This window comes from Nicotiana attenuata, unplaced genomic scaffold (genome assembly GCF_001879085.1).
Source record: "Nicotiana attenuata strain UT unplaced genomic scaffold, NIATTr2, whole genome shotgun sequence".
Classification (NCBI taxonomy): domain Eukaryota; kingdom Viridiplantae; phylum Streptophyta; class Magnoliopsida; order Solanales; family Solanaceae; genus Nicotiana; species Nicotiana attenuata.
The window spans coordinates 48,724-71,129 of NW_017674572.1; the positions used below are offsets into that span (position 1 = coordinate 48,724).

At 36.1% G+C, this 22,406-nt stretch overlaps 3 protein-coding genes across 4 annotated transcripts; 2 read left to right on the forward strand and 1 right to left on the reverse strand.

Moving 5' to 3' along the window:
- Nucleotides 1–1,067: 1,067 nt before the first annotated feature.
- Nucleotides 1,068–6,583, reverse strand: LOC109218926 (cystathionine beta-lyase, chloroplastic-like). Its single transcript, XM_019383322.1, has 13 exons — nt 6,386–6,583; nt 5,550–5,709; nt 5,156–5,301; nt 4,923–4,993; nt 4,750–4,841; nt 4,291–4,378; nt 4,103–4,214; nt 3,805–3,901; nt 3,624–3,705; nt 3,162–3,279; nt 2,450–2,557; nt 2,253–2,355; nt 1,068–1,569 (listed from the first exon to the last, which is right to left on the reverse strand). The coding sequence occupies exons 1-13, from the start codon at nt 6,437–6,439 to the stop codon at nt 1,394–1,396; spliced, it is 1,407 nt and encodes a 468-aa protein (XP_019238867.1). The 5' UTR covers nt 6,440–6,583; the 3' UTR covers nt 1,068–1,393.
- Nucleotides 6,584–8,718: 2,135 nt separating this feature from the next.
- LOC109218921 lies at nt 8,719–11,527 on the forward strand. Of its 2 annotated transcripts, none has more exons than XM_019383319.1 (3): nt 8,719–8,887; nt 10,468–10,961; nt 11,074–11,527. In XM_019383319.1, the coding sequence occupies exons 2-3, from the start codon at nt 10,530–10,532 to the stop codon at nt 11,230–11,232; spliced, it is 591 nt and encodes a 196-aa protein (XP_019238864.1). In that variant the 5' UTR covers nt 8,719–8,887; nt 10,468–10,529; the 3' UTR covers nt 11,233–11,527. The 2 variants fall into 2 exon arrangements, with proteins under 2 accessions (XP_019238864.1, XP_019238865.1); XM_019383320.1 differs by having other exon boundaries at nt 10,522–10,961.
- A 6,865-nt stretch (nt 11,528–18,392) lies between these two features.
- On the forward strand, nt 18,393–19,391 carry LOC109218922. The gene is made up of 2 exons (XM_019383321.1): nt 18,393–18,569; nt 18,674–19,391. The coding sequence occupies exon 2, from the start codon at nt 19,052–19,054 to the stop codon at nt 19,196–19,198; it is 147 nt and encodes a 48-aa protein (XP_019238866.1). The 5' UTR covers nt 18,393–18,569; nt 18,674–19,051; the 3' UTR covers nt 19,199–19,391.
- The last annotated feature ends 3,015 nt before the right edge of the window (nt 19,392–22,406 follow it).

Here is a 22,406-nt window from a genome sequence, read left to right on the forward strand (position 1 = left end):
GGGGGGGGGGAAGGGGGGATTCAAATTTCTCTTTTATGTTGGTTTTGCAAATTTTTGGGGTTGACATTATGATTTATTCGATCCAATGCTTGAACTTGGATGATTGCTGATGTGTTCTGAAAGAGCACGAAGCTGTAGGTATCAAGGGCTATGAAATTATTTCACGGGGGGAAATTTGTCATGCAACTCTGTTATTTAGTAGTTGCAAATCCCAACTTGTAATGACTCTACAGCTTAATTAATAAATAAAGTACTCTCTTTTTGACCAAAAGAAGGGTTGATCTTTAAGTATTAGTCTCGTGTATTTATTCTCTTGGCTTCCTCCATTTCTCTATTCAGACATTTGATGCAAAGTCTAGTTGGAAGAGTTAGCAAATCGACTTCTGCCCTACTTTTGCTGGAGAAACGATGACTTCCCCGAAATATAAAGAAGGAAAAAAGAGTGTTTTTCACAAAAAGCTTTGCAGCAATTGAGCGAAGAACCAAACTGCAGAATCAGACCAAGGGACCACTAAAGACCCTCATGAAGACATCTTTTTCGTATGATGTTCTAAGGCATGATGTGTTATATTAGACCAGCAAGAAGTCATTCTATAAATAGAATTTAATTCTGATCTATACCAATATAAACATCTTGCACAGTGTGAAAAATATGACACATCTTACGCAAATCAACCACAGAACAATTTAAAGTCAAATAAGAGCATACTGTAACAGGGATTGGCGTCTTGCTCAAAGACAGCTATATTTCAGACAAATACAGGGCTCATCCTGATATATTTGTCTCTGGTTTAAGATACAATAAATTGAATGTATCAATATGAGATCCCTAGGAAGAGTGATGGATTTCATCTTTCAATTTTCATAGTGCCATGGGGAAGAAAATAAAATTCAGCCACCACATTATCATTGTTTATGCTATAATCAATATTTGCTATTGGTTGAGATTCAGATATTTGCCTTTTCGTTGTTTCATTGGTTTAGTGTTTATTTAGTTTGTTATGGGTGGCAGTTGACAGTTGTTTGTTAGTCATTAAATGCTCTGGATTATTATAGAGTCAGATAAATTCGACCAAAAGAATAGGAATATTCGACTGTTGAACTTGCGCAACTTCATTTGCTTATATCATTCTTTCCAAAACCAAGAGGTGCAGAAACAACAAGATGACGTTTAGCACCATGCCTTTCATCACCTTTAGTTAAGCCAACTCTTGGATTAATGAACAAACTGGTAACTACAAGAGAGAGCACACGTTGAGTATACGAGTGCCAGCTGAAGATCCCCTAGCAGGCAATCTTGACTCATCGCGTGATGCAAACTGGCATTTATTTGAAAGGGCATCAAGATTGGCATCTGTAATCCATGAGATAAACTCTAGTGAACCGTTTCAAGTTATGCTGGCCCAGTTCTAAGTGCATTGTCTAGATCGGCTATCAAATCATTGACATCTTCAATCCCAACAGAAATTCGAACTAGATCCTCAGTAAGACCTCTAGACTCGCGTACTTCAGCAGGTATAGCCACATGGGACATGAAGCAGGGCAGACATATGAGTGACTTCACACTTCCTGCAAATTTGGAGGGACCAGAAATGAGGATTGAGTCAAAGTAAAATGTAATAATAGAATGGATGACATGTAAATGAGGCATACTTTGCAGATTTAAACACCCTTCTAGCCAGAACCAAGATAGATCACTAGGAAATCATTCACTTCAGTCTGTAACTTCATTCTGTGGACTGCAGGTTTTTCGTTACAGCCAACAAAAGGATACTTTCTTTTTTGCTTTTCGATGGTAGAGTAATTTACAAATTTCCTTATATCCTTTTTATTCTCTGCTGTCACACAGAACCCACAATTTTAAGGGGGTATAATGGACTGAGCGATAACTCTATAAAAAAATGTCTGAATCTCAGCTATTTTTCCTCAAGTAAACTAGCCTAAGAGGGAACTGATTCGACACACTATTCCAAAGGAATTCACTTCCAGAGCTAAAATGGAAGTGCTAATAGATTTCACATGCAGCATCAGTATTTCTTACTTCTCGATCTATTCTATTATAGAGGTTCATAACAAATTAAGAATATCCATAGTCCTTCCCTGAGTTTTACAGCGACAAAGCAAATGTTGTTTTTGTTAAAGAAGACAAAAGTGCAGATATAAAAGTTGAGATGTGATTTTATGCATTTTCTATGGGTAAAATTTGAACTTTAATATTGGAAAAAGAGGATAGAGTATAAAATGAAACTCACCAAAACTGACAGTAATGCTGAAGTATTTGGTAGCCTCAACTACATGCTTAGAGAGTGCCAATGACCCTGTAAAAAAACTCAGTACAGATCCTGCACCCTTGGTCTGTAATACCAGCATGAAAAAGTCAAATGCCAATTGAAAACATAGAATTGATGCTAAACTTAGACAAGTAAAGGTTAGGAATAAATAATGATACCTGAGAATAGTGCAAAGATCTGCCAGGATGGTCGGGAAGACCAGCATAGTTAACCTTCTTCACTCGAGGATGGGATGATAGAAATTCAGCAATCTTTTGTGCATTTTCCTGTCATATTGTGGGAACACCATATATAAATGTAACTTCGACAGAATCTTTTCTGAATGCTATGATTGTCAGGCAAGCTTTTACTCACCAGTGAAAAGTAAACATAAGAGGAAAAAGGAACTCTGAATTTAATGCAATGAGGTAAAATTGGAGTGCAACATGAATTCTCTACACGAATATACAAGTTTCTGACTAGAATAAAAAAATTGTACAAACTCTAGAACCTAATGTAAGTGTAACAACAACTAAGTACCCGAAAAAGCTAAGTTTAATTCCAACTTTTCGATATTCCAATTTAGATCTTTTCCTTCTACTTTGTTCTGTTTTTAGCTAAATCCTTAGTGATTCTGAGAGATCATAAAACTTTTGAGACAGCTTCTTTCCGTTGTAATATTTGGTCTGCCTTGTCCTCTTTTATCGCATTCAGTTATCATATTGCTGCATCATTGGACCGTGCATATGGGGGTCTCAATAGTCCCAAAAAGTTTCTCACTCTCTAGGAACAAGAATAATAGATTTGATGAAGGAAGGCATATGCCTATGAAAAAAGTTGTATAGCAAGCAATCACAGCACATGAAACTAAAAAGCAAGAAAATCCAATACCTGCTGCTTTAATACACGCAGTGCCATTGTTTTGATCCCTCTTAAGCAAAGCCAGCAATCAAATGGGGCTAAGCCTGCACCTTCTGAATTTTGAAGGAAATATATGTTCTTTGCCAAGCTGGTTTAAATGAAAAATTATTAGCATGACACCGAAAAGATACACAAAATTAATACTCCGAAAGAGACACAATGCATTGACATCATTGAGCTAAGTTAATAATTTCCGGAGAGACTGATGTATGCAATAGTTACTTAGTAATTGCGACTTCAAGTAATTGAATATACAAAGTGAGATGACCTAATAAGAAGGTTGCTTTTCAAGTATTTTATGTTCAATCTCCCTAACCTGATAGTTTTGGCGATGAAAGCAACTCAAGGAAACTAAAGATGAAGTGAAAAAATATGATAACCGTAAATCAAGCCACGAAACCAATATGATCACATGAAAGAAGGAAAAAAAACCTTTCTCCTTTAACAGCAAGCACGCCCCCCATCAGATCACTATGGCCAGATATAAACTTAGTAGCTGAATGCATCACAAAATCTGAAAAATAACAGACCATTTAAGGTAATCAGCGCGCATCTTCCGAATGTTACCACGTGAAAGTTCATGTTACCATATATAAGAAGTATTTGTAGATACCTGCACCGAGTTCCAAAGGATGGGACAGTACAGGGGACATGATACTGTTATCTACCAGTACAAGAGCCCCATGTGCATGAGCCATCTCAGCTATTTTCTGGTAAAAGTCAGCAGGAAAAAACGCATATAAGAAAAGTGAAATTCTTCTTGATGAAGTAATTAGTTTCAATGACGCATCAAGAAGATTCAGTGAGTATAAATTATGAATTGATATTTAATAGACTTCAACATATCAGCAATCAAGTAAAGCGGGAAACAATATTTGCATAGTCTACATATGCGAAAGCCGGTTACTCACACGAATATCACAAATTTGCTGACGAGGGTTGGTTGGACTCTCCAGCCATACAAGCTTTGTATTTGGTCCAATTGCAGAGGCAACCACGTCTAAGTTAGTTGTATCCACCCGTCTGTTAACAAAGTAAAGATTAAAACACTAAAAACCAAATAGAGAACTAAGTTCATTCAGAAAAAAGAGATACTAACTTCACTATAACTCCAGTTTTTGGAATTACTTGTGACAACAGGCGGTCAGAACCACCATACATATCATCACCAGCAACAATCTCTTCACCTAAGAAATTATCATTGGTAGAGTTAAAGACGTTCTATAGCTAGGAATCCGTAGCTTGTGGAGATACTAAACCAACTTGCAATAACATGTCGAAAATGAAGTCAGTAACAGATATTAATAAAGAAATAACTAGCAAAAAGAAGGTATCTTTTGCTTTTTCATGGGGCGAGGGGGGTTGGAGGGAGAGAAAAGAACATGCAAACACAAATTGAACGAAGATTCAAGGTCTCGAAAAAAAAAAGGCATAAAGCATCTCTCATTAGCACAATTAACTTACAATCAGAAGCGATAACCACAATATTGTCTCAGAACAAACCAGATATGTATATTGTTCAGCCTTTCTAATTTTGTATGAAGAATTTTGCAAGTACCAGTTCCAACAAGACGAGCTACAGCTGCTAATGCAGTCATTCCACTAGTAAAGCAAAATGCTCTATCTGCTTTCTCAAGCTTGGCAAGCAGCCTGAAAAGTTGAAGGAGATAATAGTAATGAACACAGAAAATGTTAGCACATAAGTAGTTCCTATAAGTAGCTGTAACATACTTTTCCAGTACATCTCGTGTTGGATTTCCACTCCGTGTATAATCATAAGGTCCAAATTCCGTGGCTGAAGGCTGCAGGAAGGAGGTAAAGTTTTCCGTGACTCGTGCAAATGAAGAAAAGTTATTAAAATATCATTTATTTATCCAAAAATGAATTGCTTGTTGAATGAAAATGCAGCTTCAAAGTCATATAATGAAGTAGATTTCATTGCCCAAGAGCTCATTCAAACTTACTTGCTTAAAAGTAGACGTTTGATACAGTGGAGTACTCATAGCATCATAAGGATCAAACTCATTGCTGAAATTCATGAGCATTGTTGGAACACTAGGCTCCATTGGCTCCCCAATTTCAATATCAGGTAATTCCGTAGCCTCCATATCTGCCATCAGTTAATATGTATTATAAGTCCTGAGAATAAAAAGGGCAGCCCGGTGCACTAAGCTCCCGCTATGCGCATCCCGGAGTACTCATAAAAAGGGCAGCTTTGGTTGAGAATAAAAAGGGCCAGACCACAAGGGTCTATTATCAGCCTTACCCTGCATTTCTGCAAGAGGCTATTTCCACGGCCTGAGAATAAAGAACTAAAAACATTTTTATGCTTTGGCTACCAATAAATTTGGTACATACCGTCCGTTAAGTCAGCAACACAATCAACCAAAGCTGCTGTAGAGACATCCATCTCTTTCTCTCTTGAGCAATTCAATTGGTATTTTTTCACCCTTAATGTTTGAGTACTTCCATTCTCATTCAACTTTGCTTTGCAAACACAAGTCACTGGACATTTTCCCTGTAAATCAGCATTAGCTTCCATCAGAGGCTACATTTTTTATAGGCTGCCAAAGAAATTACCAAGTGGAGTAGTCCAGTATACAAAACAATTAGAATAAGAAAAAGACAGCCTGGTGCACAAAGCATCCGGCGTTCACGCACGGTGAAGGACCGCACTCCAAAGGGCCAGTGGCGGATCCAGAATTTTCGTTAAGGGGTATCAAAATATATAAAAGTAAACATATCAAGAAATTAAGGGGAGTCAATACATAGTATAAATACATATAATTTTTTTTTTTTTACCTACGTACGCAATGTATTTTTCCGCGAAGGGGTGTCAATTTGACACCCCTTTCTATAAGGTGGCTCCGCCACCGCAAAGGGCTGTGATGTAGGCAGCCTACCTTGATGCAAGCATCAGAGGCTGATTCTACCGCTAGAACCCATGAGCTACAAGTCACACGGAGACAAACCAATAAGAATAAGAAACAAAAAGAAAGAGAATTTTCTTTGCACACAGATTTTCTTTAAGCTAATACCAGCATAAAAAAAGTTCTTTTTTGGTTTCTCAAGCTTAAATTGACTTAATATACAAGCAAATTCAAGATTTTGTATACTCTTTCTACCCTAACAATAATTTTTTATTCCAGAAACAAGACATTATTTTGCGTATAGAGGAAGTGGCAGGTAAATACTTGGTTGTTAAGGTAAGCAGGTAGAGTAGTGAAGGCAGATTTGAGAGATGCCATTTGAGCAATGTAAGGTTTAATGTCGTTTGATCACCTATATATAGGAGGCAGAAATTTTGTCCATTTTAGCAGTGCCTACTTAAGTGGAACAAACTAAAGATAACAGGCCCTATTCCTAAGTGATGGTTAAAGAAGAAGAATATTTCTCTCTTTCTTCACTCTATATTTGACACGTGTTACTCTGGAAATTTGGACTGAGATCTTCCGACATTAAAGCACAACTTGGATTTGTTCATATTCTTTGTTTCGGCCAATACACCCTTTTTCTTGTGCATGGTGGTACAAGTTAAAAAATTCCAAAATGTATAAGGTCGTTTTCAGGTCCAAATACAATAAATTAAATAAAGACTATTTTACAAGAGCGAAAGTGAAGATAAAAACTATTGAATGTTAAATGTACCAATTCTTTTTTTATAATGGTAATACCCGGACTAGTTTATGCATAACTTAACTAATTTTACGGGATATTTATTTATAAGTACCAGATAACTTTATCTTTGAAAAATATTTAACTTTTTCAATGTGAAATCTATATTAAATGGTAAAAAAATCCATCAACATTTCTTGTTCGAACACATGTATTTCCTCTTAAATTTAAAGGGCACATCATTTGGACTATCCCATGACAATTATAATCATTTCTGTGTCTTAATATCATCTAAAATGACTGGAAGATTATTGTATAATTTTTTTTTTATGATTCTTTAAAGAGTCTTCAAAATAATACCGAAAAAAATTGAATATTTCTTTTAGAGATTTGAAATGAAGAGGTTGATCATATATATCCACTTATTTGATTAGTTGGTTAAGGAATGTAAAATCTGAAAATGACTAATATCGAATGAACATTTTATAATAAATAACTTAGTATAAAAAACATTATAGAGAGCCAATTGTAGGAGTTGATGAAAAATAAAAAAATTAATTAATGTCAGCTTATTTGGAATACATTTTGTCTTCTATTGAATCGTCTTTGTTTTTTTAAGTTTGGAATTTAAATAATTTAACTCTTAACACTTTAGTGTAAGAGATTTCGCTCGATTTTTTGATGTCTTTCATCATATGTGGTCTTTATAAAAATAATTTATATACTTTAAGATTGTGTCAATTGAAGCATTTCACTCGATTTTCGGATTCCTTTCATCACTAATGTTCTTTATGAAAATTATTTATATACCTTAAGAATTGTGTCAAGTGGAAAATGATTTCAATTATACGCTGAATTTGAAAAAAAGAATTGGTTTATTAAAATTCTTAATGTTGCCTTATACTAAATTTCTAATATTTAATTCTAATTAGTTTTTTCAATAAGAATTCTCTTTTTCAAATAGTTAAAAAATCGAATGGGTGGAAACCATCCATGGAAGACATGTTCCAAACAATTAAAAAAAGGAAAACTTTTTTAAATCTCAAAGAATTAACAATCATTATATACCAAAAAATCTTAAATTCAAATAATTTCTTAGGAACTACAATTATTTTTTTAAATCAAGAAACCCACTTATATTTAGCTTAATGTATCATTATTTAAAAAAGCTTTAAGAAAATTTGTAAATTATCTTATTGGAATCACTGATAATTTCTGAGTTATAATTGATTTCTTCTCAACATTTGAATAAATATAATAAATAATTTAAAATTTCGAAAGCTAAAGATATAATATAAAATATTATTATTAATAAAATATTCTGATCTATTTTAAATATCGTAGCAGAGTAAGTTCATATATGAAAACGTAAAACATTGTTAAAAAGTGGATCACCTCTCTACTTTCTCTTTCTTTGATATTTTTAATTCTCTCCTTTATAAATTTCGTTTATTATTTTTATATAATTTATGTGTAAGATTTATATAAGGTAAATCTTCAATGTTATAACCTATTTGATAATATAGTTTGAGTTTAATTACTTCAAGACTTTTGCTCACGTGTAAGAGTACTTGCCGTTTGGATCCATACCTCAAAAAAATATGTTACCAAAAATTCCACACTTTAGATTTATGTTTTTCCTTATAGTTTTATAGATTAAAAATTGATTTCAAAATCCTAAATATTAGGACTTCCTATATTAGTTCAAATAAGGAAATAATTTAATATGCAATATTTTAATTGAATTTAAATATCTAAATATTAAGAAAATAACTAAATAATTAATTTGTCCAATATAAATTATATTTTAAAAGGGTAAAAAGGTAAACGATATTTCGCTAAGGGTCTTCGTACTTTTAATATAGTATATATTTTTTAATCGTGGCTACTCAGCAATTTAAAAGGAAAAAAATATGACATGCAAATGAGAGCATCCTTGGGGTGCTAAACGTGAGTACCAATTTTGTCCCGAAAAGAAAATAAAACGCCCTTAATTTCAAAATAAATAGGCGCAATCTTCCTAATGAATTAGCAGTTAGAAAAAACCGAGGCGTCTGCTCCAATTTTCTTCAATCCAACTGGTAAAATGGCGAAACCAAACCCTTTTCCATTCTCTTAATTCAACAATGTTTATTCATTTTTTTTCTCTGATTCACTACTCATATAGGTTTACATTTTTCTTTTTATTCATTAATACTTGCTTTTATGATTACAATTCAATATTATGTTTGTTGTGGGTTTTCTTGTTAGGATAATTGTTCACCATAATGATGTTCTCTTTGAAATTCAAAAATGGAAGATTTTGTCCTGCTTTACAATATGCATATGTGCGTTTTTTTTGGTAATGTTAAAGTCTCTGGGTTTTTGGGTTCTTCTTTCAATGTGTGCACTTGACTATCTGTTTAAATTAAATACAATTGTGTGCATTTTACTACATATGTCCCAATTTATGTAATATTGTTGATTGAGCATCGAGTTTAAGAAAGACCGAAAGACTTTTGAAACTTGTGATCTAAAACAAGTCATAGATATTTGTGTGAAAATAGGAAGTTCAAAATTGAATTGTTTCTAAATATAGAAATGTATCATTCTTTTTGGGACAGACTAAAAGGAAAGAGTATTACAGAAATTGAGACGATGGGAGTACTAATTTTGAAGATTTTATGATGCTTAGCACATTTGTCAAGGGGTTGGGTTGGACCACGGACATTGGGGACTGGGAAAATATGAATAATAGTAGTCTTATGATCTAGATATTTTTCAGTAAAGAGCAGCTTATTTCAGAGAAAGAAAGACCAAAATGTTTTACCATTTTGAGTGGTCGCGCGATGGAGATAATTTGATTCTTGTTCTTCTGTGTTTATTAAGGCTGTAATGGCATTAGGTGAAGCAAACATTGATAGGGAAATCCTCATTCTTTTGCTGATTGAAGCTCCATTTAGGCAGGCTTCACTTTAGGCTAGTAGCAGAGCCACATAGTACTAGTTATCCTGAAAACATAGAGCATTAGTAAGATTACTATCAGGAATTCATGGAAAGGTGGTGTCATAATATTGTGTTTGCAGACTTCCCATAATAGAAGATGAATCTTGGAGCAACTGTAAAGTTGTCTCCGTGTGACCTATAGGTCATGGGTTTGAGCCATGGAACTAGCCATTGATGCTTGCGTCCAGGTACACTACCCACATCACACCCTTAGACTCGAGCTACCCTTTAGAGTTCTGATAACCTTTTAACTAGTCAAGCCTTTACGTTGGAACTTTTTATTTTTTTGAGTAACAAATAGTGACATTCTTTTGTTCATTATGGTGTGGTTCTCCCAGCGAATAGGCAAATTGTTTGTCAGAGTGATAAGTATTACGGCTGTTTGAGAGTTGAGACTGAGCCAGTTTAACTCCTCACCTCATAGATTTTGCAGTAAGATGGTTACTTTTTACTTTTTATGGGTATTTGCATAATATTGGTATGAGATGATTTAAATGGAGTAATGTGGTTAGTGAGGATTCATATGGCCGACCCCAACTTGTTTCATTATTTGGCTCTGAGGCATAGTTGTTGTTCTTGATGGTTAATTTGCTTCACTTGCAATCTGGTGATTTTCTGTAACATTATGGGACTTTCAAATTTGTGTTTAAAGTCTGTTTTACTTGTTTTTCTGAAGGTGCTAGTGAATTGCTTGTATTTTTTGGGGAAATTTACTTTCTACTTCTCATAGAAGCTTTAATGGAAGAGTATGCTGCTTTTGAGGATAAAGTGAAACGTACGATATATATAGACAACCTTTCGCCTTTAGCTAAGGAGTCTGTTCTTAGAGCTGCACTTGATCAATTTGGGAATGTCATTCAAGTCAAGTTTATACGAAGCTACCTTGAAATGAAAGGCATGGCATGCGCTGCTTTAATTGAGATGCAGAGTGCAAAAGAGGCAAAAACAATAATCTCTGAGATACGCAATTCCCCGTTCATGATCTCGGGCATGCCAAGGCCCGCTAGGGCATGTTCTGCTGTAGCAGAGATGTTTGATGACCGTCCAAGGAAACCTGGTAGGAAGATAGTGTGTCGTTGGTTGAAAACCAGTGATCCTGATTTTGAAGTGGCCATGAAGATGAAGCTTATTATTAGGAAGCATGCAAAAGAGGCCAACTTTCTGCTAAAGGTAAATTTCCAATTTTAGTTCTTCTTCAATCATTCATATTATTTGGTTTTGTGGCTATAATCCAAGTACTGTACTATACATTGTTGTCTCAATGGTTCGTTTTCTCATCTAGCGTCAATTGGAGGAGGAAGAAGAACTGGCAAAAGAGCAGTCAGAGTCCTTGAATGCAATCTATAGCAAGTATGAACTCATAGAAGATGTCACTAAAAGTGGAACTGCTATTCGATTGGCAAAGCGTTATAAAATGCGTATTGCAGATGTTGACCGTTGATCAACATCCTATCCAACATTTTGCACAGGAAACTTGTAGAGACATAAAGATTCAAATGTTAGACAAATGACATATTTTGCTTTTTGTAGAGGACATTCTTCCAGGCAGTAGAAGAGCTTATTATGTGATACCTATTCATGCGCTCTTGAATTGTAATTGTTGGTCTAGAAGGCATGTGAACCTGCAGTCAGTTAGCTTCTAGCTAAATAGAGTGTTTTTTTCTTCTTCTTGGTGGAACACCGAAGAAGCTAGTTGTAAGCACTGCAAATCTGATGTCATAGCAAATTTGCGATCTCTTCCGTTTTGCCTATGCATTGATGGTATAATTACCCAATATTTGTTCTGATGGAGGTAGCAAGCACCCAATGAAATAGTTAAGATGCGCGTAAACTAGCCCGAACACCATCGTTAAAACAAAGTTGGTTATATTTTAAAACTCAATGTTCAAGAGTACAGCTTTACTCCATTGATTAAGGTAGACCTCACTGAATTCTACTTTGAGCTGAATGTTAAGGAAGGAGCAGCATGAAGTACAGCAGTCTTAAAGCAAGACTACTGAAATACCAAAAATATCCCTGGTTGGCAAGCTAGCATGTTGACCTCCTATTCTTTGAAAGGTGAATAGGAATTGTATGATAAATTTATCATTCAATTTTGCATGTTTTTATACTATGGCTACTGAAGAATGATAGAAACGGCTGTCAAGTGACTTTAATTTTCTTTCCTATTTAATTGGAATCTACTAAACTGAATTTTATATTAGCATTATGCACATATTATTATTACTAAAATAATTTACGCAAAAACAATACCTCACCCTAGCAGTGCTTTCACATGGAAAAAGATGCATATAACAAGCACATGGCCCATTTGTTAACTTCTTTATGGACTAAAATCTCATATTTACTTTATTGTTGTGAAAAAACTCATCAAGTAACATTAATCTCCCTAGTATGCACATAAATTCTCTTATTATAATATTCGTAATAAGATTTATTTACTTTAAATATATCCATGCCTTGGTCGTGGAGGATGAGTTAATATATGTTTAATCTTTTCTTTTGGCTTGTGCCAAATTAATTGCTGGAAATATGAGTGTTCAAGGTTAGTATTATCCAACTAACCATTATTACCATTTTGCCATGTTGTGAAATAGGAAATTTGTGCTTCATATTGCATGTTACACTTAAACAAATTACAATCTTGCAGGTATTCCCACTATATTGAGTGAGATATATGTTACAAAGGCGCCAAAGTGGATTTTCCTTGCATATAACTCCATGGTGGTATGGGGAAGCACTAGCACGAAAGCAGTAAACATAGCAGAATCTCACAACTTCTGTTATGGTTGGAGATAGTCCTTTGCCAGTAGTTGGTTTTGGGCTTTGCCACTTCTTGTACTATCTTTCTTTCTTAGTGAGACCCCGAGGTTTCTCACTAAGAAAGGGCGTATGGAAGAGGCAAAAACGTCCCTTAAGATGTAGAGGAAATATGGAGCAGAGCAGAGCTACATATGTTGGCAGGCATGATGGAAAATGAAGAGGAAAAGGAAGAAATTGTAACACTCGCCACTTTTACTCCTTAACATAATGGCTCAAATTTCCAACAATTGCTGGGCTTAGACTCAATACTATTCTTTGGACCATTACTTCTGCAGTCAGCTAGATACACCTATAATGCCTCATTCGTGCTCCGCTAATTGTCGGAGTTGTTCGAGCTGGAGTTGTTGGACTCACTTATCCGAGTTATAGCTTCTACGGCCGATGGAGGACTCTAGTCTCGGCATGTTTAGGCATGATTTTAGCACATGCACTTCTTCATTCCGTTCTTATTTAGGTTTTCTTTATATAGATCATTTTTATTAACGGAAATATAGCATATCTAGTTTGATATCACTTTTCTCGGATTTTTCCAGGTTTCCTTGCTGGGTCTCTTCATTTTGGTAGGAGGCCATATCTTTCAACTGAACCAAAAGAGTGCCTATGTTGGCATGGCATTTTCCATTCCCCTCATAGCATGCTATTCAATGTTCTCGGGGCCTTCGACCAAAGAATAGTACGCCAAAGAGACTAGAGTGTTAGGCGCACACCGGGAGACGAGCATATCTTTGCACATGTCCCTAATCATGAATTCTGCTCCTTTGTGCTCTCTAGGCGTGGATATTTATGCAATTTGTTGCTCTGACAGTGGGAATGTGCTTCTCAATTTATAATTTTTTGCCCGACAGAGAAAAGAAAGATGGTGAAGGAGTTGAGGAAGATCTCTTTAAACAACATTGGTTTGGAAGAGGTTTCTTCCAAAAGATGGCAATGCTGAAGCCATGTAGCTGTAAGTTATTTTTTTTTACTGTAAAAGTATAATTTATATTGATTGTTCTTATGTATTTCTGAAATTCTGGGTATATGTTCTTTTCTAAGATGGCAGCAGCACTCTACCTATGTGGCAGATCAGGAGCTTAATTTTGCATATTAACAACCTGATGGCTTTAGTGAGGTTTCAAGTAACACATTGCTATGGGGAATCAAATTTCTAGTTGATTACCTTGCTAATGTAGGCGTAGTTGAAAGACAGGAGATATTCTTCACTGAGGCTCTCTCTCTCTTTGCAAGTGCAAGCCAAAGCCTTACTGAAGAATGATAGAAATGGCTATCAAGTGACTTTGATTTTCTTTCCTATTTAATTGGAACCTACTAAACTAAATTTTATACTAGCATTATGCACATATTATTATTACTAAAATAATTTACGAAAAAATAATATCTCACCCTAGTAGTGCTTTCACATGTAAAAAGATGCACATAACATGTTTGTTAACTTCTTTAAGGAATAAAATTTCATATTTACTTTATTATTGTGAAAAAACCTCATCAAGTAACATATAATCTCTCTAGTATGCACATAAATTCTTTTATTATAATATTCGTCATAAGATTTATTTACTTTAAATATATCCATGCTCTTGTCGTGGAGGATGAGTTAATGTAGGTTTAATCTTTTCTCCTTTCGCTTGTGCCAAATTAGTTGCTGGAAATATGAGAGTTCAAGGTTAGTATTATCCAACTAACCATTATTAAAATTTTCTTAGTTGTGAAAAAGAAAATATCATAATATATAGTTTTAAATCTTTTGTGCTTCATATTGCATGTCACACTTAAACAAGTTACAATCTTTCTGATACAAAATAACTTTTTCGTAGTCGGGCAGCTTTTCAGATCGACAAGACAACACACATTACGTAATATTTAACCGCGCTATATATATTCACTTATTTATCAAACATCTTCCTCCTCTGACAGTGTAGTTTTCTAATAATTTTAGAGTGAATTCGAAAGTGAACGTAAAAAATTTCCGTTTTTTAATCCAATACTATTTTTGATTACATGAACGTGAGGGAGAAATTCATTAATTTACTCAACTAAAAGATGTTAAATTTCAATAAGATTTAACAACAATGGAAACATAATTTTATTTGATACATCTTGCAACATAAACAAGTACATACACTTATTACAACCGCATTATGAAAACAAAACACTGCGTTCATCCTTGATAGTTGTGCACATTAGATGAACTTCCACCGAGAGTTGGATTACCACCGCCACCCAAACCATCTGAAGGACATTTACGACGGTCCTGTCCTATTTGCGAGCATATGTCACATTTACGCGCATAAACGGTATCACCAACATCCATTTGGTTCTATATACGCATTATTTTTTGCACTTGTAGCTTACGCAAATAGTCCTTATTCCACACCATTTTAAATGGTTCCGGCGGCAATAATGCTCAGCACCCACTGGCTGCAACTGCCCACTATATGTGTTTAAGTATGCAGCAACACCGTATTGCCTATCAAAATAGTTGGTTGGCCCTAAACCTGTATGTTGAAAGCACTTCATGGCATGTGAGCACGGTATGTGGTAGATGGACCATTTCGCACAAGAACACAACCTGCTGGCTTCATTTACGGTGTGTATATTATTCCCCCGGTGTTGTTGGTTAGCGGTGCGAACTTCAAAAATATTTCACTCGTTGCAATACTGTAAAAATGAATGTCAATATGCTCGCCTTCTGTATTTCTCAAATTTTTCATTGGTATTGGTATAAATTCAACACCCCTATCCATCAATTCTGATACACCTCTATGCCTTTCAACAAACCTCTCTTCCATCTGTTTGAATGACATCCGCACCATAGCAATGACAGGCAATCCACGTGCAGACTTCAATAACCCGTTGAAAGACTCCGACACATTTGTAGTTAGGGTTCCCCATCGTCTGCCACCATCCGCATGCAATGGCCACTTGTGAAGCTCATGTCGCATCAACCAATGATAGGCTCTTTCGTCTAACTGCCGGATCGATTCCATGCGCCTCCTGAATATGCACTTCTGGTGATCAGTTGTAGCCATCCACATTAAGCCATGCAAGTCCTTGTTAGGATATTTGTTCTGGAAATTGGCCTTCAGGTGCCTCACAGAGTAACGGTGGTATGCATAGGGTTCTTGCCATTCAGGCAAATGCTCTACAGAACTTAATATATCACCATGCCGATCAGATGTTAGACAAATACCTGAATATTATTTGACAACGTGCTGCTTCAAGTGGTTCAAAAATAGCGTCCACGTCTCTTGGCTTTCACTGGCACAGATGGCAAAAGCTAGTGGAAATATTTGTCCATTGGCATCTACGCAACGGTGATCAACAACTTAATATCATACTTTTCATAGACATGAGTACCGTCTATGGAAATTACCGGACGTCAATGCACAAAACCATCAATTGATGGTTTAAATGCCCAGAACACGTATCTGAATATATATTCCGGTATTACTGCAATCTGCTCAAGCTTCCATTCACCAACAGTCCCGGGGTTAAAGTGTTTCAATGCGGCCATGTACCTGGGTAGAGATGCAAATGACTTATCTCAGTCACCATAAATAATTTCAAATGCACGTTTGCGCCTGAGATATGCCTTTCCTTTAGTAATAGTACATCCATATTTCTGGTGGATGGATGTAATACACTTTTTGATCTTGTACCTTATGTACGCTTCAATGTGTGGAATCAGTTGAAGAGAGATCAAGTCAACATCCAAGTTGAAGGGATTTCCATTGAATGTATCCATTTCAAATTGTGGGTGCCAATATATTTACCCACTTTCCACAACCCTGTTTTCTTCTTGCTCGCACGCAGCATCCAATGACAACCCGTAAACCATCTACGGCAAGCAACCTTGTACACATCCGGACTTGACTCACATACAATCATCTCACTGCACTCTTTTACGCTGTACATTTTCGCTGCCCTGCTTAGGCGCGCTTTATCAGGAAAAAGCATGCCCTTTGCCAGCACCGTTGGTCTTGACTCATCCCACATTGCTGTCCGAATTTCGTCAAAATTCCTTGTGAGGGCATCCACATCCGGCATACTTGGCAACTGATCAAGGTAGGCAATATGCCTTGAATGAAACGGCACGTGGGACTCGTACACTCTTGGTGTAACGGGAGGTGACGCATGCTCCTTCGTAAAATCAAGTTCGGCATTCTCTTCCTCCTCCTCATCACCCTCGTCAAGGAAGGGTATGTCATCTCCAGATTCATCTGCATTGTTGTCATAATCACTATTATCTTTCTGACTCTGCGCATCTACCAAATCCCGAGTAAATACGTCGTCTACGGGCAATTGAGTGAGAACAGGACCATCAAGTTGCTCATTTTCACTGCACAAACAACAAAATAATAAGCTACTCAAATTGATAAATACATTACATATAGCTATGTCACTTCACTTACAAGTTGTAATGTGTTGACATTCCATGGTGGACATTATCTTGTTGGTGATGACTCCCGGAAGGACCACCGTGATCCAACACACCAAAACTACGCATATTCCAACTGGGTGTGGGTTCATAACTTGTAAAATTCATATTTGGACGGTACACCCTGTGAAATATGTGAGTGTTAATACAAATTCAATACAACAAAAATAAATATCGTAACACAAAGGAAAATTGAAGTTTATCACTCATCTTGTGGATTATGTAAAGTAGGAAAGAAATTATTTCCTCGCTCCTCATTTGCCCGTGGAGATAAGTTTAGATCTGGCCAAACTATTTCAGCTGGAACCTGTTCGGCTAAAACTGCTCCAGAATAACCACCCGATGATTGAGGGTTATCCCTGCTTTGCGCAACCTCATTATTGCGAACGTCTTCAACCTTCACGTACATTTCCAACATTTTTATCAAAATAAGTTCCAGTATTCATTCGGAGTCCCCAAAAAATCTCTCAGAGTTTCATCATCCTCGATGTTAAACACAGCGTAACAAGCAACCCCTTGTGGAGTCACAGAATACGGATATCTTTCGATTATTTTAAGATTCACCGAACGTTTGCTCAACCTCATTTTTATTACATAACAACGATACCAATCTATCGTAATCCATTGTAAGTGGCAACTTAACATGATTCTGTGGAGATAAACTATAGCTCACTAAGTTATTCGCCACCACAACCTCACATCCCCCCCCTCCTCCCCCCCAAATATAATGAAACCCTTACTTTTCGCTTTTCAGATATTATGAAAAAAAGCTTGAGAATTTAACAAGAAGAAAAATTTATCAGGAGTTGAGAATATTTTTGAATAAATTTTTGCAAAACCCTTAACGCCTTTAAATAAGGCAATGTCCAATCTGAGGGGGGGTCAAATTTTTGGAAGTAAAACGCTCTTTAAAAGGGCGTTTTACCCATATTGTTATGTCAGTTAAGCGTAGAAGAGTTATTGGTGGCCCACAAAACAGGTAAAACGTTGTTTGAAAATACGTTTTATATAAAATGCAATTTTGAAACGCGCTTTAAGGTAAAACGTGATTCAAAAGAATGTTTTATATATTTTGGTCACTAAGTTTTTTTTCCTACCTATTACGCTTTTTAATGCATGACCTATTTACTACCTATCGCTTTTGCTTTACATCTTTCTTCTGAATTTAATGTTATTCTTATTTTTCCTTATGATTTATGTGGTGATATTAATATTATCCCACTTCTGTCTTTTTGTTTTCTTGAGACGAGAGTCTTTCAAAAACAGCCTCTCTACTCCTTCGCGGTAGGGATAAAGATTGCATGCACACCACGCTCCCAACACCCCCCACTAATGGGATTTTCTGGCCTGTTGTTATATATTTTGAGTCAAAAAGCAACGTTTAGCTTCCGGACTCCCTCGGTGGCTTCTATCCTTTGCCGACAGCATTATCTTCCATATTAGTCAGCAAATCCAGACCATTTCTGTACTTCTACCACTATTTATTGCAGGTTCTTGTACAAATCATTCCTAAAATGGTAAGTATTAAATAATATCCTTTATTTGAAATTAAGTACTTTCACACATTTACTTTTGTCCTATAAAATATATGTGTGTGAATTTATTAGTAGCTTTTTTGCAGCAGTTAAGCAGAATATCAATTCAAAAGTTCGGTGGGGTTCAAGCGGTTGGTCTTTCTCAAGAACAAATCTTGGATCTTTTTGGGACAGATTTCAACAAAAGGTCAACTTTATTGAAATTCAAGGGGTAATTTGTTTCTCCTAATCTGATCAATTTTATAGCATAAACTGAGGACTAGGGTTGATCTTGAAAAGGATTTGGTGTAGACAAGTGAATGATTTTTTTGGTTTAATGGATTTGGTGTAGAAAAGTGAATGCTTTTTTGGGTTTACATTTAGCAATAAAGGGCCGGATATCAGTGGTTCGTGGCAGCAAGGCCTCTTGCAATATCTCGTAGCGTATTTAAGTCGTCTGAGTTTGCATTGAGAGGAGGTTGAGGATGGCGGTTCCATGGAGTATGACACTGTGGGTGGCTAAGATGGTGTGGGTGGCATTGAGTGGTTGGGTAGTCTCTTGCTTGACTATTGCAAATGAAGTTGCTGGCTCTATTCGAAGTGGCGATATTGGTCCTTTTCATGTTGGTTGAGTGGAATAACTTTTGTATACTCCATCATGTTGTGGTTTGTTCTTATCAATTTGTGGATATATAGTGTTTCCCTTTTATTGTTCTTTTTGTTTTCATTTTGTGAATTGTTGCTTGGTTCTCACAGATTTTGTATATATCTGGATAAATATCATTTACACTAGTTTCAATTAATTGTTCTTCACTGTTCTTGCTTGATGAATGTGGTTTCCAGAGGAACCTAATAATCTGAGGTCACAGTTGCTTGATAGGGCTTAAGCTTCAGATACCAATGTGTTCAGCTCTTTGCAGCTTCCGCTTAGCTCTTAATCTGTGAATATTGCTGTTCGGCCAAATGATTCATTTCTTGCCGATTTCTGCGCTAAAGTAGATAACTTTGGATATGATAAGAACACTATAGTGTATTTCCTCTCAGTTAACTCTTTTACCGCACCGATACCTGCATCTTGTACGTAAAATGCAGCCATAATTCTGCTGTGCTATTATTTCTATACATTGAACTGCTATGATAAGATTACTATTTGAGATTCTTGTGCTTCTGATATGGAGGAAAATGTTTTCCCTTTGTGAAATCATTTTTTGGGTGATTTTCGAGTGTTTGGTTGGGTATGAAAACAGGTGGCGTCTGGTAATTGTGAAGGTGTAGGATACGGTATGAGGATTATACTTTCGTGATATTTTTGTGTATTAAAGGATGACAACAATGTCTAACTTTTGATTGATACAAGTGAGATTGAATAAGATTTTGAGATATTTGTAGAGGGAAAATGACTTCCACCTATGAGTGACGCGAGTCATTTTCTCCATTTTGTGAGAAAACATTCTCCTTGAGGAAAACATTTTCCATGAATACATTTACTGCACTTCTCATCATGCTAAACATTATCTGTGATTAGAATGCAGCTGCAATAAGCTTGACGTGTTACTTGTTTTCTGAATTAGTGAAAGAGCGGTCTCTGATACTTATTAGAAGCATTTGTCCTGAGGATAATAATGCAGCCTTGTAACTGATCTGGCTAGGCCTGTGTTTTTCGGGTTGTACTCTGTGCTAAGAGGGCTCTCAAGTTTATAGTGGTCATAATGATTTTAAGTTGGTATTTATGACTAAATCTGGTGATTCTACCAGAGTGGCCTGTATAGACTCAATAAGAAAATTCTCCCTACTTAATTCTCTCTTTCATTTATGTCATTAGAATGCTTAAAGGAGAATGTATGTAGTACTAGTTGATAGTTATCATGGCTTGTCTGTTTTATCTTACCTGACTTTGTAATGAAGTTGGTAAATGGTAAATCTCTCCTTTTATCCTTGTTGGATTGGTTAAGCTGGTTACTGGATTCGTTTCTCTTGGAACTGAACTCAAGTATGTAGGTTCGGTACTTGTGAGGAGTTTTTTCCATTGTAGGGTTAAATGCAAGAAGTGATTCTCTAGTTTTTTAGTTAACTTAAGGTCAAATTATTTATAAGAGAAGTAGTATTGAAATGATATGGATTCCAGTAGAGCAGAATGATTACATATGATTCATATACCCAACACTTTGGTTGGGATTCATGAGTCAGAGATGACCGGTTGATCTTACCAGTGTCAAGTATTTTTGTTTCCTTTGCATTCATGTGTTATATACGTGGTCAGATTAACACTATAAAGTTCATCCGGAATCTAAAGAAGGTAATGTTTCCCATTCTTATGATATTCATGCAGATTTTGTTGCTCTAGTATGAGAATCTGTAAGATTGCACTGCAATTAGGATCCCATGTTAAAGCTACATCTTGGGAACTCATGATAATATCGGAACCTCATCAATTTGAGCTCTTTAGGGAGAGACATGTTCCGGGTGTATTTTAAGGATCACTTTGTAAAAATCTCAGGTCTCAATGCATTCCTTTGTCTAGCTTTGGTGGATTCTTGGTTTCTGTAATAGCTCCCTCTCACTTCCTGAGGATAACAAGCAAAGAAGCAAGAATGCAGTTGTTTATTGACTTCCTTTCAAGCTTATTAATCTGTCAGAAAGTGTTTTGGGCTCCTTGTTCTTTAATTTGAGGTGAAGTGGAAATCTTGTTTCATGTTGATCATCCCCTATGCTCATTGTTTGATCGTAATGAAGGTGTACCGGCCAAGCTAATATCAGATTTCGACAGTGAGATGGTGCCTTAATAATATAAGGAATCACCATTTGAGATGTTTTGTCTTGACGCTTGTTGGAATTTCAGATTTTTTTCTTGTTCTGTAGTGGTGTCAACAGAAGAAAGTGGACAGCAAAGAAGTGTTCGAAGATGACAATGAGTTACTGATCTTAACAAGTCAATATTTTTTCAGAAATTAGCACTGAGGGTCCCTACCTTTTTGATTCAATTCTTGGTTCTCATATCCCTCCCATATGATACATCAAGCTATTTATTGGTATTTACAAGCACCAATTTCTGAGTATATCTCACCATATATTTTCCGTAGTTGAATTGTACTTCTTACTTGGCTCAAATCTACACCTACTCCATATTCACAGCCTCTTGCAGAAATGCATGGTAAGACTACCTAAAACACACTCTTGTGGTCTGGCCCTTCCGCGGACCCCGCGCTAATGCGTGCTAGGCTGCTCTTCAATGCGATTTATAAGTCGCGATTAGGCAATTGCGTTTTCTATGGAATCACAGAATTCGTATTATACGTCTTTTATAAGTCACAATTAGCGAATGCGTTTTATAAGTTGCAATTGAGGAATGCGTTTTATAAGTTGCTCCAATTGCTCTCCCATTTATGATGCAAATAATCGCACGCAGAAAACTCCGACCTCTCTAAAAAAAGGCTCCAAATTTCATATTCCCCCAAAACATTCTGTCTCCTATGGCAATGGCCTCTCAGTTCAAAATCCCACTTCGCTCTCTACTCTCCCCTTCTCAAATTGAAGAATTTAGCAAAGGTCAGTTATTTTTCAAAGCATTATGCTGTTGTTGATGGGATAACGAAGGAATGGTTCTTTGCCTGATGTTGGGAATTTTTTGAGATTTTCCAATTGCGTGTCTGCAGCAATGCCAACCCTTGTCCAACTGATGGCCTCATCTTCTGCCAGTAATGTGGAGAGTACAATTCTTCTATTGATGAGATGCAGACAGTTCCAAATAGATGACTCAGAGGATTGCCTCCGGAAAATGTATGCCACTGGTAATTCTTACTTTGCTAGTTAGAGCAAAGGCTGATATCGATATGCTCTGTA

Excerpts from the sequence above, each read along its gene's own strand:
- LOC109218921 (XM_019383319.1), top strand. The coding sequence starts at position 10,530 with ATGGAAGAGTATGCTGCTTTTGAGGATAAAGTGAAACGTACGATATAT. Across the intron at positions 10,962-11,073 it reads AGGCCAACTTTCTGCTAAAG|CGTCAATTGGAGGAGGAAGA; the intron begins GTAAATTTCCAA and ends TTTCTCATCTAG.
- LOC109218922 (XM_019383321.1), top strand. The coding sequence starts at position 19,052 with ATGGCGGTTCCATGGAGTATGACACTGTGGGTGGCTAAGATGGTGTGG.
- LOC109218926 (XM_019383322.1), bottom strand. The coding sequence starts at position 6,439 with ATGGCATCTCTCAAATCTGCCTTCACTACTCTACCTGCTTACCTTAAC. Across the intron at positions 5,710-6,385 it reads CTGCTTACCTTAACAACCAA|GGAAAATGTCCAGTGACTTG; the intron begins GTATTTACCTGC and ends GCTGATTTACAG. Across the intron at positions 4,379-4,749 it reads AGCTCGTCTTGTTGGAACTG|GTGAAGAGATTGTTGCTGGT; the intron begins GTACTTGCAAAA and ends ATAATTTCTTAG.